A 13,092-nucleotide genomic window follows, 5' to 3' on the forward strand; every position below is an offset into this window, starting at 1 on the left:
CGGCTGGAGGGAGGGGAGGCCAACGGATGCGTCCCCCAGGGGCTGGCGCTGCCCGCTCAGGCTGGGCCTCTTCGCAGAGTCAGGGCGACAGCCCCTCAGCCATCCAGGGCCCCCGGTCTGGTCTTGGAGTCGTGCATGTGGGAGGCGGGCAGGGTTGGGCACGCGGCACCCGGCCGCACGGAGATTAAAATTGCCTTGTGATTTCTCTCTGCTCTGCCGGGGCTTGCCAGAGCTCAGAAGTAAGTCTCTCCCGGGGGTTGAGGGGTGCATGGTGCTCGCGGGGCAGGGGACACACCCAGGGCCGCTGGCGGATCACTGCCCGCTGGCCCCAGGAGGTGGCCAGGGCGCGTGTCCAGCGTGTGCAGCCTTCAGCTAGGCCTGGGAGTCCAAGTTCCCGGGACATCCTGAATCAGGACGCGTGGACGTGGCCAGAAGGTGGACGCTGTCGGGGGTGGCTTAGCCACCCGCCAGGCCCTGCCACCCCATGTGTGCTAGGAGGGAATGCGCAGCATGGGGCCCGACCCTACCTCCGCCCTCATCTCCCACCTTCTGCATGTCCCACAAGGCGACCCCGGGTGGGGTGGGTGCATGAAGGGCCCCACTCCCCTGCAGCCTCCACCAACCCTGTCTACCCACCCCCCTGTCTGTCTCCCAGGCTCCGGAGTGTGAAGATTGAGCAGGGGAAGCTGAATGACCAGACCAACACTCTCGCCGACCTGGCCAAGGTGAGCCAGGCGGGGCTGGGCAGGGTGGCTCCCCAGGCCAGCAGGGGGTGGTCAGGCCCCTCCGAAGGAGGATGGGAGACATTCAGTAAAGAACAGAGGCCGCCTCCTGCCCGGGGAGGAACAGTGCGGGGCACCGGTAGGGCAGACGGGGGACTCAGGCCGGGTCTGCAAGGCTCCACAGGGTCCGCTTGTCAGAGAAGCTAGGAATCCACATCTGTAAGTAAACTACTTTTTTTTAGCGTTGGCAGCTTTTTTTTTTTTTTTAAACCGTATCTAGTAAAATAGCTTTAAAGGGAAATCTTTTTTGTTAATGTTGATTTAGTTCTGAGAGACAGAGCAGGAGAAGGGGAGGGGCGGAGAGAGAGGAAAACACAGAATCCCAAGCAGGCTGCAGGCTCTGAGCCATCAGCACAGAGCCCAACGCCGGGCTCGAACCCATGAACCATGATCGTGACCCGTGGCAAAGTCGGGCGCTTCACCAACTGAGCCACCCGGGCGCCCCTTTAATAAGAATATCTAATTAGTGGGCCACATGGGTGAAGTGGTCCTTTGTGTTTTAGGCATATCGACACCCAAGCTCCAAAATTCAAGAGAAAATCCAAATTCTTTTGCTACGGATGGAAATTCAAATCCTAGCATCAGCAGAGAGCTGCTTTGCACGGCAATTAAACATCTTTCAGGAAACTGAAGCTGGTTGCAAGGGCTCTGTAAAGATCAGTTTATGGTATACACCAATCTATTTGTTGGTCTTATTAGCAAGTCCTGCTCTTTGAATCTTCGGCACACTGTTCTGAACCCCCTTCTGAGCAGTGGCATACCCTCCACGAATAGTTCATGTGTGAACTCTGCTCATTGGCTCCCTCCCCGAATCAGTTTAATTAGTCTGAGGTTAATTTAATATTATCTTCAGAAGATGCTTGTAAGTCCCATCCTATTTCTTATACCCAGAGCGTTTCGGACTCATTCTCTTCATCGTTGTCAAGAGAATGCGATATAATGTTAACCTACATAAATTTAATTTGGAAAGAAACATTATGGAGGAGAAAACATATTCTAGAACCCTGAAGAAATCATCCCGTTGGTAGTAGAGAGAACATAGTCCCAAAAGCATATGGAAAATCCTTGCCAAATTAATTTGATGTCGTGTGAGATAACGGCTATAAATACACATGAAATGCCTTCGAGACACTAGATATTATAATTTGGATTATCTCTATCACACTTCCTTCTGTTAGTGCAGATGACTGAAATTTGAATTTTTCAAAGTTATTTAAACCTTGCAATCACGGTAGTATACTCCGAGTACATTTAACAAAGCCTTCTTTGAAGGAAGGCTTTAATTGGATTGGATTATATGGGTTCCTGATTGTTTTAATTTAACAAGGTTAAGATGTTTTCCAGTATTAAACTTTAATGCGCTCCTGCCCAAGGTTGCTGATTTAATTTGTGTATCTCTGATAAAAGTCACATGCGTATTCCAAGTTTTAAAAAAAATTAAACCTCAGAGGCCAGGAAAAAAAAAAAAATCATCAGAGGGCTGATGCCTCCAGATGTTGTCCTCTGGCCCTGGGGACCGCGGCCCTCTGAGGCATGGAGGTTGGAAGGGAGAGGCTAGGGGTGGAACGCAGCAAAATGCCGTGGTAGATGCCTCATCCTGTCCCCCTTCCATGGAGCAGGGGGGGTTGGGGGCTCTTTCCCCGCCTCAGCATCAATTCTCCCATCCCAGGCGGTGGCTGGGGAGTGGCTGTCCCCCTTGCGGGCGTGCCCAGCTCTTAGCTGAGGTTAGAAATGAGGAACGATGTTCTATCGCCACCTGGTGGCAGCATTGGCCCGCCACGTGGAGTGGCCAGCCTCCCCTCCCAGGGCCCACGTGGACAGTGGCAGAACCGCCTCCTGCTTGCTGGATTGTGGGGAGCAGTCGAGTTGGCGGGGACATCCCATGGCCTACCGTAACAGTAGTTGTTGTGGCTGTTGTACTCCCTGGTCTGTGACCGGGTCGGATCCTTGGAGCGGTCCATTCCCCAGTGTAGGGCGGGGCACGGGGAGGCGGTTCACAACTGACCTCCCCCCTCTCAGCCATGGCCCCAGCCTGGAGCAGCGTCAGCCCCAAACCCCCTCCGGGCCTCTGGGCCGTGGTTCCCCTGGGTGAAGGCACCACCCAAGACCCCCCCCTTTGGCTGCCTGTCCAGGTGGCCAGTTAAACCCCTCAGGGCAGCTCTGACCACTTGTGCCCCCGGACCTCCCTCCACCTTCCCCTGGCCTGCTGGCCCCCAGCCTGGCGTCCAAGACCTGTCTCTCCTCTTGTCTCTCCTTCTGCCAGTTCCGGGGGCCCAGCAAGAGACCTGTGGCTCTGCCATGTCCTCACAGTTGTCCCTCACTTGGGTCCGCCTTCCTGGGCCCCCCCCCCCCCCAACTGGGGCTGGTCAACCATCTCTGCGCCTGGCCCTCCCTCTCTCTCACTTGGCCTCTCCTCTCTCTCCCGCTCTGTCTCTGGCAGACTCAGAATGTCATGTACGACCTCATGTCCGAGCTGCACGCCCAGCACGAGGAGCTTGAGGCCCGCCTGGCTGCCCTCGAAAGCCGCCTGGATGCGCTGGGCGCCTCCCTGCAGGCCCTGCCCGGCCTCATCGCCCAAGCCATACGCCCGCCACCCCCACCCCTGCCTCCCCGGCCTGGCCCCGGACCCCTGGACCAGGCAGCCCGGAGCCCCCCGTGCCGGTGGCCACCCATGGCCCCTTCAGACTGCGGGTGACAACCCTGCCCACCACCAGACCCCTCAATCTTGGCCATCGTGTGGCCGCCACGTCCACGCCACCCAGGAAGCCCTGTACAGTGGTGCCTCTTGGAGTTCAAGGAGCCGAAGCTGAGTTGGGCTGAGTGGACCAGGGCCCTCCCCACCCAGACCGTCTGGGCAGAAGGCAGGGCCGGACCGCAGGCGAGGGCAGGGGTGGGCCACCACCCGTTTCCTCCCTGAATGGAGCCGGGGGGAGCCAGGAGCTTCCTCTGGTCCCCTGGCCCCCTGGCTTTCCCCAGGCCCCCGGTGGGCACGGAGCAACCAGGAGAGGGGTCCTTGCCAGTTCTGAATAAAGCAGGACCCACCCAGTTGCTGCCTGTTTTGCATGGCTGGGGGACACTCATGACATGGGAGGTGGCCACCTGACTCCAGGTCCCAGAACGGATGTGGGGGTCTAGGCGAGCCCCTGCCATCACTGTTCTAGCCTGGTGGCCCCCCAAGCCGGAGCTCAGCTGGGTGCACCTCCTGAGGACAGCAGCGGCAGTCCCCACTGGACCCAGCCCCGGCCTGCAGGAGGCAGCAGATAATCGAGACCTCCTTCCCATTCTACCAGCCGACTTTGCTGGAGCACCCACAGTGGACCAGGGTCCGGTGGGGAAGGGGACATGAGTAAGAGCACCATGTTCATTGGGCCTGCCGTGGACAGGGACCATCACGTAAATCACCACACTTCGTCACCAGAACCTGGCCCGGGCGGGGTGGGGAAACCGCGGGCCAGAGAAGTGAAGCCACCTGCCTGGGGCCGCAGAACGAGGAGGGCTGAGTCGGGATTCAAACTCGGGGGCCCATGGGTCAAAGCGAAAAACCTCGGTGGAGGGCGCTGGAGGGGGGGAGTACAAGTGGGGGAGGGTGTGGTATGATCCTCGGGTTAGAGTGGCCTCCGGGGTGGGCTTGGGGCGGGCTGGAGTTCCCCTCCGGAACCTTCCCGGTTCTGGACACAAGGAAAATCAGAAAGGTCCCTCCAGGCCTTGGGCTCAGTGTGCTGTGGTGAGGCAGGGGTGGCAGGCACCTGGCAGCTGCTGGGCTCTGGGTATAGCAGGGAGATGGTGGCCTGGCCCCTGGGAGGCTAGTCCTGGCCCAGCTGAGAGCCTCAGGTCCTGGCAGCCTCTGATAAAGAGCTCAGCAACCTGGCTCAGGAGATAACGTGGGTGCAAGATCAAGAAGAGTGGGGACGTGCCCACGGGCTCCAGACCGGAGTTGGGAGTCCTGACTACCAGGGCTGGGTGCTACCGGGCAGAGGCTGCCCCCTGTGGGGGCCTCAGTTTCCCTCTCTGTAAGATGGGCTGAGGAGAATAGGGCACAGTGCCCAGCTTTGGGGATCACCTAGTCGGAGGGAGGAGGCACGGTAAACAGCACTCAGACAGACAGAAACCAGAGCCATAAAGAAATCAACAAGGCAGAGTATGACTAGGGGACTCTGAGGAAGTGACATTTGGGCATGGGCGGGGCGGAGGTTGCGGGGGGGGGGGGGGTAGTTGGGAGAGCCGATCTGGGGAAGGGCGTTCCTAGTAGGGGACTGGTCAGTGCAAAGGCCAAGAGGCAAGACCTGAGCTCGGGGGGGTTTGGAGAACAGTCAGGAGGTGGCACGGAGACCAGAGTGGGAAGCTGGGTCGGTGCCCGGGGCCAAAGGTGCCGGGTAGGGGCCAGATGAAACCGCAAGATAGCCCGGTGGCTGCCTCCGCTCCGGGCCAGCCACATCCGCCCCCGCCCGCCTCTGACTCAACGGCGCCGACCCTGCAAAAACAGGGCCCGCCCCGCGCCGGGGGGGGGGGGGGGGGGTGGCAAAGTCAACAGCGCGGGCACGCGGGCGGCACGTCCCCGGCGGCCCCGGGCGCGTCACGGGGGCGGCCGCGGAGGACCAGGAAGTCGGCGGCCGACGCGCCCGCCGGGGGTGGGGGACCCGGGGCGCCCGCACGAGTTCGCGGAAGCCGGAGGAAGCTCGGGGGCGACCGGCGCCGCGAGGAAGGGCGCTGAGCCGCGGGAGGGCCTCGGGCGCACCCCGGTCGCTGGGCGCGGGGGCCGTCCTCCCAGCGGGGTGCCGCGTCCCCGCCGTGCGCCCGGGCCTGCGCCATGCGCCCTGGGGGCGTGCGAAGCTTCGCGCTGGAGCTGGCCCGGGGCCCCGGCGGCGCGTACCGCGGCGGGGAGCGGCTGTGCGGCCGGGTGCTGCTGGAGGCGGCGGCGCCTCTGCGGGTGAGAGCGCTGGAGGTGGCGGCACGCGGCGGGGCGGCGACGCACTGGCTCGAGGGCCGCAGCGTGGGTGTCAACGCGGTTTCCAGCGACTACGCTGCTGCCGAGACGTACCTGCGGCGGCGGCAGCTGCTGCTCCGAGGTGAGCCTCTCAGCCCCCCGCCCCCACTCCCGGCTGGGATCCCCTGGGACCCTCGCCCCAGATCTGGGCGCTCTACTCCAGTGCGGGGAGAGTTTCAGTTTAGAGGCTGTGTGGTCGAGTGACCTTTCTTAAGTAGTGGGGACCTCCTCCCCAGGGTCTTGACCCTCCCACAGGACACCTACCCACCTACCCCCCTCCCAAATCCTCTTTCCCAGGAAAGAGACACCCCCCGTTTACAGGGGGTGTCTGGGCACCCCCCCCCCCACCCCTTGACAGAACTGGGAAAACCCTCCACCTAAAGGCTATGCGGCGGGACCCTCCCCCCCCTCCCCCATCCAGAGTTTGGAGAACCCCTGGGTGGAGTCGGGACATCCTTTTCTCTGGACCCCAGGATCTCCTTTTAACTCCAGATTTGGGTCCCTGATTTCCCAAAGAAGACCCCCATCTCCCGCGCCCTCAGTTTACCCCCAGTGTTTGCAGGAACCAGTTCTAACCCGGGTTGGGAGTTCTGGTGATAGCTGCAGGTAGGTTTGCATCCCAAAGAGAGAGGAGACTTGGGGTGGGGACAGATCGGGCTGGGAAGACTTCCAGCTCTGAACCTCAGCCCCCCACATTTAGGCCAACACAGAGAGTCAGGAGCAGGCCAGGGGCGAGCCTCGGCAGTGAGCTCTGTTTGCTGTGGAGGATGTTGGCTTCCTGGGTCCGCCAAACCCCTTCGGCTAAGCCAGACTTCACTATACTCTTCTGTAAAATGGGCAGAGGAAAGAGGCAGCTCAGACCTGGTTTCCCACCTATGGCCCCCTTTTTTCCAAGCAGATGCTTTGCCCACAGTCTTTCAGTCTTGTCTCAACACCCTAGGTGCAGGCTCTCCCCTTACTAGCTGTGGAAACCCAGACCTCAAGGGCCCTAGGGCGGGACAGGAAGCCCCCCCCCCCCCCCCCCCCCCCCCCCCCCCCGCCCAGGCACTTCCCTTCCCCTGAGGTTCAAGGGAAGTTGGGGCTGGTCTCACCCCTGGTTCCACTCACCAGCTGCTTCATTAAGACACTGCAGGGGTGAAGCTTGCAGAACTGCTGGGTAGCCTCAGGTGAGGCCCTGCCCTTCTGTGGGCCTCTGGGGACCCATCTGTGAAATGGACTCACCTCATCCCCCATCTCCTCCTGGGCTTATAGCCTCCAGGGCTCCACTTGGCCCTGGTGGGCGGGGGGAAGGTACTAGCCCTTCATTTTGGTCTCAGAGTCCCCTCTTCCGTGCAGACCCCCCAAGCTGATCACTGCGTCTACCGCCTCTGCCCCTCCCTTACGTACTGTTCTGACCCCAATGCCCCTGTGGCCACTCTGGCTGCAGGTTACCGTGTCCGGTTATGATTTCCTCCCACTGGGGCTTCCGAGGCCTCAGGGGTGGTCCCAGGGTCGTCTGAGGGCCCCTCAAAGGTGGCCGCCAGGGTAGTGGGTAGGTTCGAGCAGCTGCTCATCTCGCTGCCAGCAGAGGGCGCCGGTGCCCTGCAGACCGCCAAGAGGAAACTGCCTTAGAAACTCTCCTGGAGGTTCTTCTCTGAGGAAACTGAGGCCCAGAGAGGAGTCCTACCGTCTCGAGGGCACACCGCAGCCCTGACCCTAGGGGTTCCTGGGACGTCCCTTCCACTCGGTTGTCTGGGAGGGGACTGGGGCCCGGGTGAGGGGCGGGGGGGAGGGGGCTGCCAGGAGTGGGCACAAGGACGCCTAGGGGGTTTGTAGGAGTTTGCTGGGGGCTGCAAATTGGGACAGGAACATCGAGAGTTGGGAACAGCCTGGGCAAAAGCGCCGAGGTGCGACAGAGTGGCGGCTTGTGGGGAGTGGGTTGATGACGTGGGAGCAAGGCTCTGGGAGAGGTCGAGCATGGGCTACACAGTGATTCAAGGCCCGACATTCTGAGGTCAGGACTGCTTTTCTTCCAGCTCTACAAACATGGAAACTTAGGTTTTAAGAGATTGTCACTAGCCCGGGGTCACCCAGCGAAGCGGGATTCTAATCAGAAGAGGGGGGCGGGCGCCCAAGCAGAGGAGGGCCCCACGCACTTCCTCCTCCTTCCGCCATCACTTAGAGGCGAAACTGAGGCCCAGGGTAGTCCTGGGCACTCAAGGCCCCGATTGGGTCCAGCCCATCCCACACCCCTCTAGCTCGGGGCTGGACGTGTCTCGAGTCATATCTGAAAGTGGTGGCCAGTTGATGATTAAACCTAGTGCCAGAATGCTCTTGCTGGGTAACTTCAAGCCCGGGACCCGCTTCCGGCCCTGTTTCCCCTCTTTACCCCCGGGGTCTTCGAGAGACCGGCTCTGGCCCCCGATGCTTTAGTTTCACCGAGGGTAGAGGGCAGGCAGCTGGCGCGTTTGAGGTTTTGTTCCACGCCTGGGAGGAGCCACGCCCCTCACCGCGCCATTGGTGTGGCCCTTCGTGGGGGTGGGGCCTGTGTCTCGCCCCGCCCCGCCCCGCCCGCCGTATAAAGGCAGCGCCGGCGCCGGGCGCACAGGAATTTCTGGCCTGGTCCGCGAGTGCGCCTGCGCACGTTCGGCCGGTTCGAGTTCTGAAGCTGTAGCCTCCGCGCTTCGCGCCGCCGTGCCGCCGCGTCGCGGGTTCGAGGCCAGGGTCTGTGCGTCGCGGGTTCGCATCCCGGCCGCGATGCTGTTCGACAAGGTGAAGGCGTTCGTGGTGCAGCTGGATGGCGCGAGCGCGGGCGCCGAGCCGGTGTTCAGCGGCGGCCAGGCCGTTGCCGGCCGAGTGCTGCTGGAGCTGGCGGGCCCGGCGCGCGTGGGCTCCCTGAAGCTGCGCGCGCGGGGCCGCGCCCACGTGCACTGGACCGAGTCGCGCAGCGCCGGCTCGAGCACCGCGTACACGCAGAGCTACAGCGAGCGTGTGGAGGTCGTGAGCCACCGTGCCACGCTACTCGCGCCAGGTACCGGCCGGCGACCCCAACGCGGCGCACGTGCTGCGCGCTCCTGGAACCTGGCGCGGCCGCTGAGCCTCCCCTTCTGGCTTCTACTTGCAGACACCGGAGAGACCACGACGCTGCCTCCCGGGCGCCACGAGTTCCCGTTCAGCTTCCAGCTGCCTCCGTAAGTCTTACGGTGTCTGGGGCGCAGGATTGCAGGGGAATCCCTAAGCCTGCTGCTGCTTTCAGGTTTAGGGCTCCATTGCTCTGTATCTGGGGACCCTCGAAACCCCAGCCCCCAAGCACTGCTCCCCCTGGGGGAGGATCCTCCGCGTCTCTGCCTCTCATCCTAAGTCTCTGGGGCCACCCCCAACTTGTATCTCGCCCCCTGAAGTCCCTTCCCTCCATCTCCCCGCCCCCCCCCCCAGGACCCTGGTGACGTCATTCGAGGGTAAACATGGCAGTGTCCGATACTGCATCAAGGCCACCCTGCACCGGCCCTGGGTCCCTGCCCGCCGGGCAAGGAAGGTATTTACTGTCATAGAGCCCGTGGACATCAACACGCCTGCCCTGCTGGTGAGCGGCTGTTCCAGGGGAGGTGGGATGGGAGCGTTGCAGGTGGGGGCCTGGCTGCTGGGTGACCCCGACGGGCTCCTCACCCCCTTCACTTCCTTCACAAAGTGGGAAATCACTGCTGGGCCCTGGCAGGAAGGGAGGCAGGCGTGGGGATGCCTTTGGAGTCCAGTGGAGCTGGGTGCAGATCCCACCTGCACCAATAATCTGTGTGGCTCTAGACAAGTATCTCACTCTCTCTGAGCCTCGGAGGGCTCCATCTCTGAAATAGGGGACCGCCAGGACTTGCGATGATAATGGTTTTCTGAGCACTGATTGTATACTAAGCGATTAGCTCGTTCATCACATTTTCAGCCTTCTGAGATGGGTTTTATCTGCGGCTGTCTGTTACAGGTGGTTATGAAGAACCCAGGAACGCTGCCCCAAATCCCCCCTCTGCTGGGGGTGGTCGGGAAGCTCTTGGGCCGGGGTCTGTGGTTTGCACAAAGTGACCTGTTCCTGTCCCTCTCCTCTGCCCCACCAGGCCCCTCAGGCGGGAGCTCTGGAGAAAGTCGCCCGATCGTGGTACAGCAGTCGTGGCCTTGTCTCCCTCTCGGCCAAGATTGACCGAAAGGGCTATACGCCAGGTACCAGGCGAGCGGAGCTGGTTGGGGAAGAGGGCCGACGTCAGAGCTGCAGATGGGGAAACTGAGCCCCCCCCCCCCCCCCCCCCCGCTCCCCACTGCAGGTGAGGTAATCCCCGTCTTCGCCGAGATCGACAACGGCTCCACGCGCCCAGTGCTGCCTCGGGCAGCAGTGGTCCAGACGCAGACCTTCATGGCCCGAGGTGCCCGCAAGCAGAAGCGAGCAGTGGTGGCCAGTCTCTCGGGCGAGCCCGTGGGCCCCGGGCGGCGGGCGCTGTGGCAGGGCCGGGCGCTGCGGATCCCCCCCGTGGGTCCTTCCATCCTGCACTGCCGGGTGCTACACGTGGACTATTCCCTCAAGGTAGAGTGTCTCGTCGGTCCTAGGAGGCAGAGGCGGCTATATCTGCTCTGTTCTCCAGACTGGGGTTCCCCCGAGGCTGCCTGGGGGCCCTCCCTCACGGTCTGTCCCTCCAGGTCTGCGTGGACATCCCTGGCACCTCCAAGTTGCTCCTGGAGCTGCCGCTGGTCATCGGCACCATCCCCCTGCACCCTTTCGGCAGCCGCTCGTCCAGCGTGGGCAGCCGTGCCAGCTTCCTGCTGGACTGGGGGCTGGGGGCCCTGCCAGAGCGACCTGAGGGTGAGCTCCCCATCCCGCTGTCCGGGGGCTGGGGAGGCGGAGAGGCGGGCGCCAGGCTGACCCTCCCCGCCTCCCCCGGCCTCAGTGGCCACGTCTGTGAAAGTACACAGTAACGATCGCGTCGGTGGCCCCAGATCCCCCCGCAGAATCTCATCCTGAGGGCACACCGCCCGGCAGCCCCAGGATTGGCGCACGCCGGCTCCTGGCCGTTGTCCCCGATTCTGGGGCTCCCCTTTCCCACCGGCCTCACCCACCCTGTCTCTCACTTGCAGCTCCTCCCGAGTACTCAGAGGTGGTGGCAGGTGGGGAGGTGGCGGCCGCGGGGCAGAGTCCCTTTCCACCGCTGCAGGACGCTGACGTGAACCTTGAAGGCCCCTTCTTCGCCTATATCCAGGAGTTCCGCTACCGCCCCCCACCCCTGTACTCCGAGGTGAGCTTGGGGGTCCGAGAAGCCTCTCCAGGCCCTGGGAGCCCGGGTGGGGGTGGGACTCGGGTGAGTTTTAAATGTGAATGGCATGCATTCGCTCAGGGCCCGAGCCCCCCTTGTGCCCCAACCCGCACCGCGTGTTGCTTCCCGGCTGAATGCAGGAGTCCGAGACGAGCAGGGCGGGAGAGGGGTGTTTCCGAGCCTCTGGAGCCCCGCCGTGGTAGTTGACCGGGTTCTTTCTGTCAGGAGGATCCAAACCCACCCTCAGAGGCCATGAGGCCACGCTCCATGACCTGCTGAGGGGCAAGCGAATACCTCGAGGGATGCGGGTACACACAGGCTTCCGGCCTCCGTGGACATGGGGAATGGCTGGATCGAGAGCGGCCCGACCGGACTGCGCTGAAGTTGGGGAATCCGCGGCTCGGAACAGGGCAGGGCTTTCCGACATAACCCAGGACAGGGGAAGAGTCTGGAACCTGACTGACGTGGACTGGCCCTCGCGAGGCATCAGATGCCCCTTGTCGGATCCCGTCTTGTCTACGCCGGCCTGTGGACAGGGCTCGGGTCCCCCGGGAGCCTCTGGTCTGGGAGAGACGTCGCCAGACGTAAACGCTTCCGGTCCCGTGGGACCAGAGGAAGAGACCCAGGACCGGGAGAGTCCAGACGGGAGCAGAGAGGGCTTCCCGGAGCAGAGGGCGTTCTGGCTGAGGCGGTGGCGTGTGAATAGCGGCCCAGCAGGCAGACAAGCAAGAGGAGGAAGAAGTCGGAGAAGGTCAGAGCTGAGCGATGTTTGGAGATCACCCCCTTCGTCTTAGAACTGGGGCTCAGAAAGCGAGTGCCTCCGTTGAGGCCACACGGCAAGGGCCGGCAGGCGAGAGGGCCCAGGAGTGAGGCATTCAGGGAAGCGGGTCATTGGAGCTCCGTGGGGCTTATGGGTGGCAGGAGACCACTGCTCCAGCCTTTGTTTTGTTTGTTTTTTAAAAGTATTTATTTATTTTGAGACAGCGCACGAGCAGGGGAGGGGCAGAGAGAGAGGGAGAGGAGAGAGAATCCCTAGCGGGCTCCATGCCGACAGCGCAGAGCCCAGCTCGGGGCTTGAACCCACGGATGGTGAGGTCGTGACCTGAGCAGAGATCAAGGGTTGAACGAACGCTTAACCGACTGAGCCACCCCGGCCCCCCTCCAGCCTTTGAAAGCCAGAGAGATTCCTGGCCTAGGCTGGGCCTGTCTGGGGGCTCCTCCAAGTACTCCAGGACATGCGACTTGCCTGGGTATTGTATGACCAGGGAAACCCGGTTCAGAATATTAAGCCAGACCTTGGGGTCAGAGGTCAGCCTGGGGTCACACAGGAGGACCAGCGAGCCTCTGGAGCCCTCCTGTATCCTGGAGGGACAAAGTGTGAGGGGGCAGCTGGACAAGCCCCCAGTTGGAGAGTCTCAGCCATAGCTGGGGGCGGGGCCCCCGCCTGGGACTCATCATTTTTGATAAGCCTTAAATTGTTCTCTTTTTTACAGATTTTTTTTTTTTTTTTTTTTTTTAAATAAAAGCGTGGGGAACGAGACTGGGCTTACTGGTTTATTTCCCCCAGCTGCCAAGGGAGCTGAGTGGCCGTGACCTCCATCTTGCGTCAGGATCTCAAGGGTCGAACCCCAGGCCGAGGAGGGCGGAGGGGCCCCTTGCCCAGAAGGGGAAACTGAGGCCCAGGGACACAAAGGGAGGCTGAGCTCAGGTTGGAGCTGGACCCCATGCCCCTTCCCTAGCACAGTCACAGAGGCTAGGAACTTGAATGGGGGAAGGCAGACAGAGGCCTCAGAGAGGAAAAAAGCTGGCCGGGCAGGGGCACCCCGGGACAGGTGGATCTTGCTTCTCTTGAGTTTGAACCGCTTTTGTTTTTATTCAGATGAAACTTCTATGCCATGAAATGAACCCCTTTAAAGCATACAGTTTGGTAGCGTTTTGTGCATTCACACGTGCGGTGTGCACCCATCACCTCCCCAAAGGAGACCCCGCCCCTGTTAGCAGTCACCCCCACCCACCCCCTCCCTCACTCCTGGCACCCACTCATCTACTTCCTGCCTCT

The 13,092-nt window shown here is 62.0% G+C and overlaps 2 protein-coding genes across 7 annotated transcripts in view; both read left to right on the forward strand.

Moving 5' to 3' along the window:
• Positions 1-3,827, forward strand: part of KCNN1 (potassium calcium-activated channel subfamily N member 1) — a 30,594-nt gene extending 26,767 nt beyond the window's left edge. For all 3 annotated transcript variants that reach the window (XM_047851031.1, XM_047851030.1, XM_047851033.1), the window contains 2 exons: positions 656-725; positions 3,223-3,827. In XM_047851031.1, coding sequence (XP_047706987.1) covers positions 656-725; positions 3,223-3,477 — 325 coding nt within the window. In that variant the 3' untranslated portion in view covers positions 3,478-3,827. The remainder of the gene's footprint in view (positions 1-655; positions 726-3,222) is intronic.
• A 1,231-nt stretch (positions 3,828-5,058) lies between these two features.
• On the forward strand, positions 5,059-12,573 carry ARRDC2 (arrestin domain containing 2). Of its 4 annotated transcripts, none has more exons than XM_047849828.1 (8): positions 5,059-5,848; positions 8,870-8,936; positions 9,181-9,328; positions 9,849-9,951; positions 10,053-10,309; positions 10,423-10,585; positions 10,858-11,015; positions 11,259-12,573. In XM_047849828.1, exons 1-8 carry the CDS (start codon positions 5,590-5,592, stop codon positions 11,310-11,312), a joined length of 1,209 nt encoding a protein of 402 aa, XP_047705784.1. In that variant the 5' UTR covers positions 5,059-5,589; the 3' UTR covers positions 11,313-12,573. The 4 variants fall into 4 exon arrangements, with proteins under 4 accessions (XP_047705784.1, XP_047705785.1, XP_047705783.1 ...); XM_047849827.1 differs by lacking the exon at positions 5,059-5,848 and adding an exon at positions 6,806-8,776 and having other exon boundaries at positions 11,262-12,573; XM_047849826.1 differs by lacking the exon at positions 5,059-5,848 and adding an exon at positions 6,812-8,776.
• The last annotated feature ends 519 nt before the right edge of the window (positions 12,574-13,092 follow it).

The sequence above is a fragment of the Prionailurus viverrinus genome, chromosome A2, assembly GCF_022837055.1.
Source record: "Prionailurus viverrinus isolate Anna chromosome A2, UM_Priviv_1.0, whole genome shotgun sequence".
NCBI classification, from domain to species: Eukaryota; Metazoa; Chordata; class Mammalia; order Carnivora; family Felidae; genus Prionailurus; species Prionailurus viverrinus.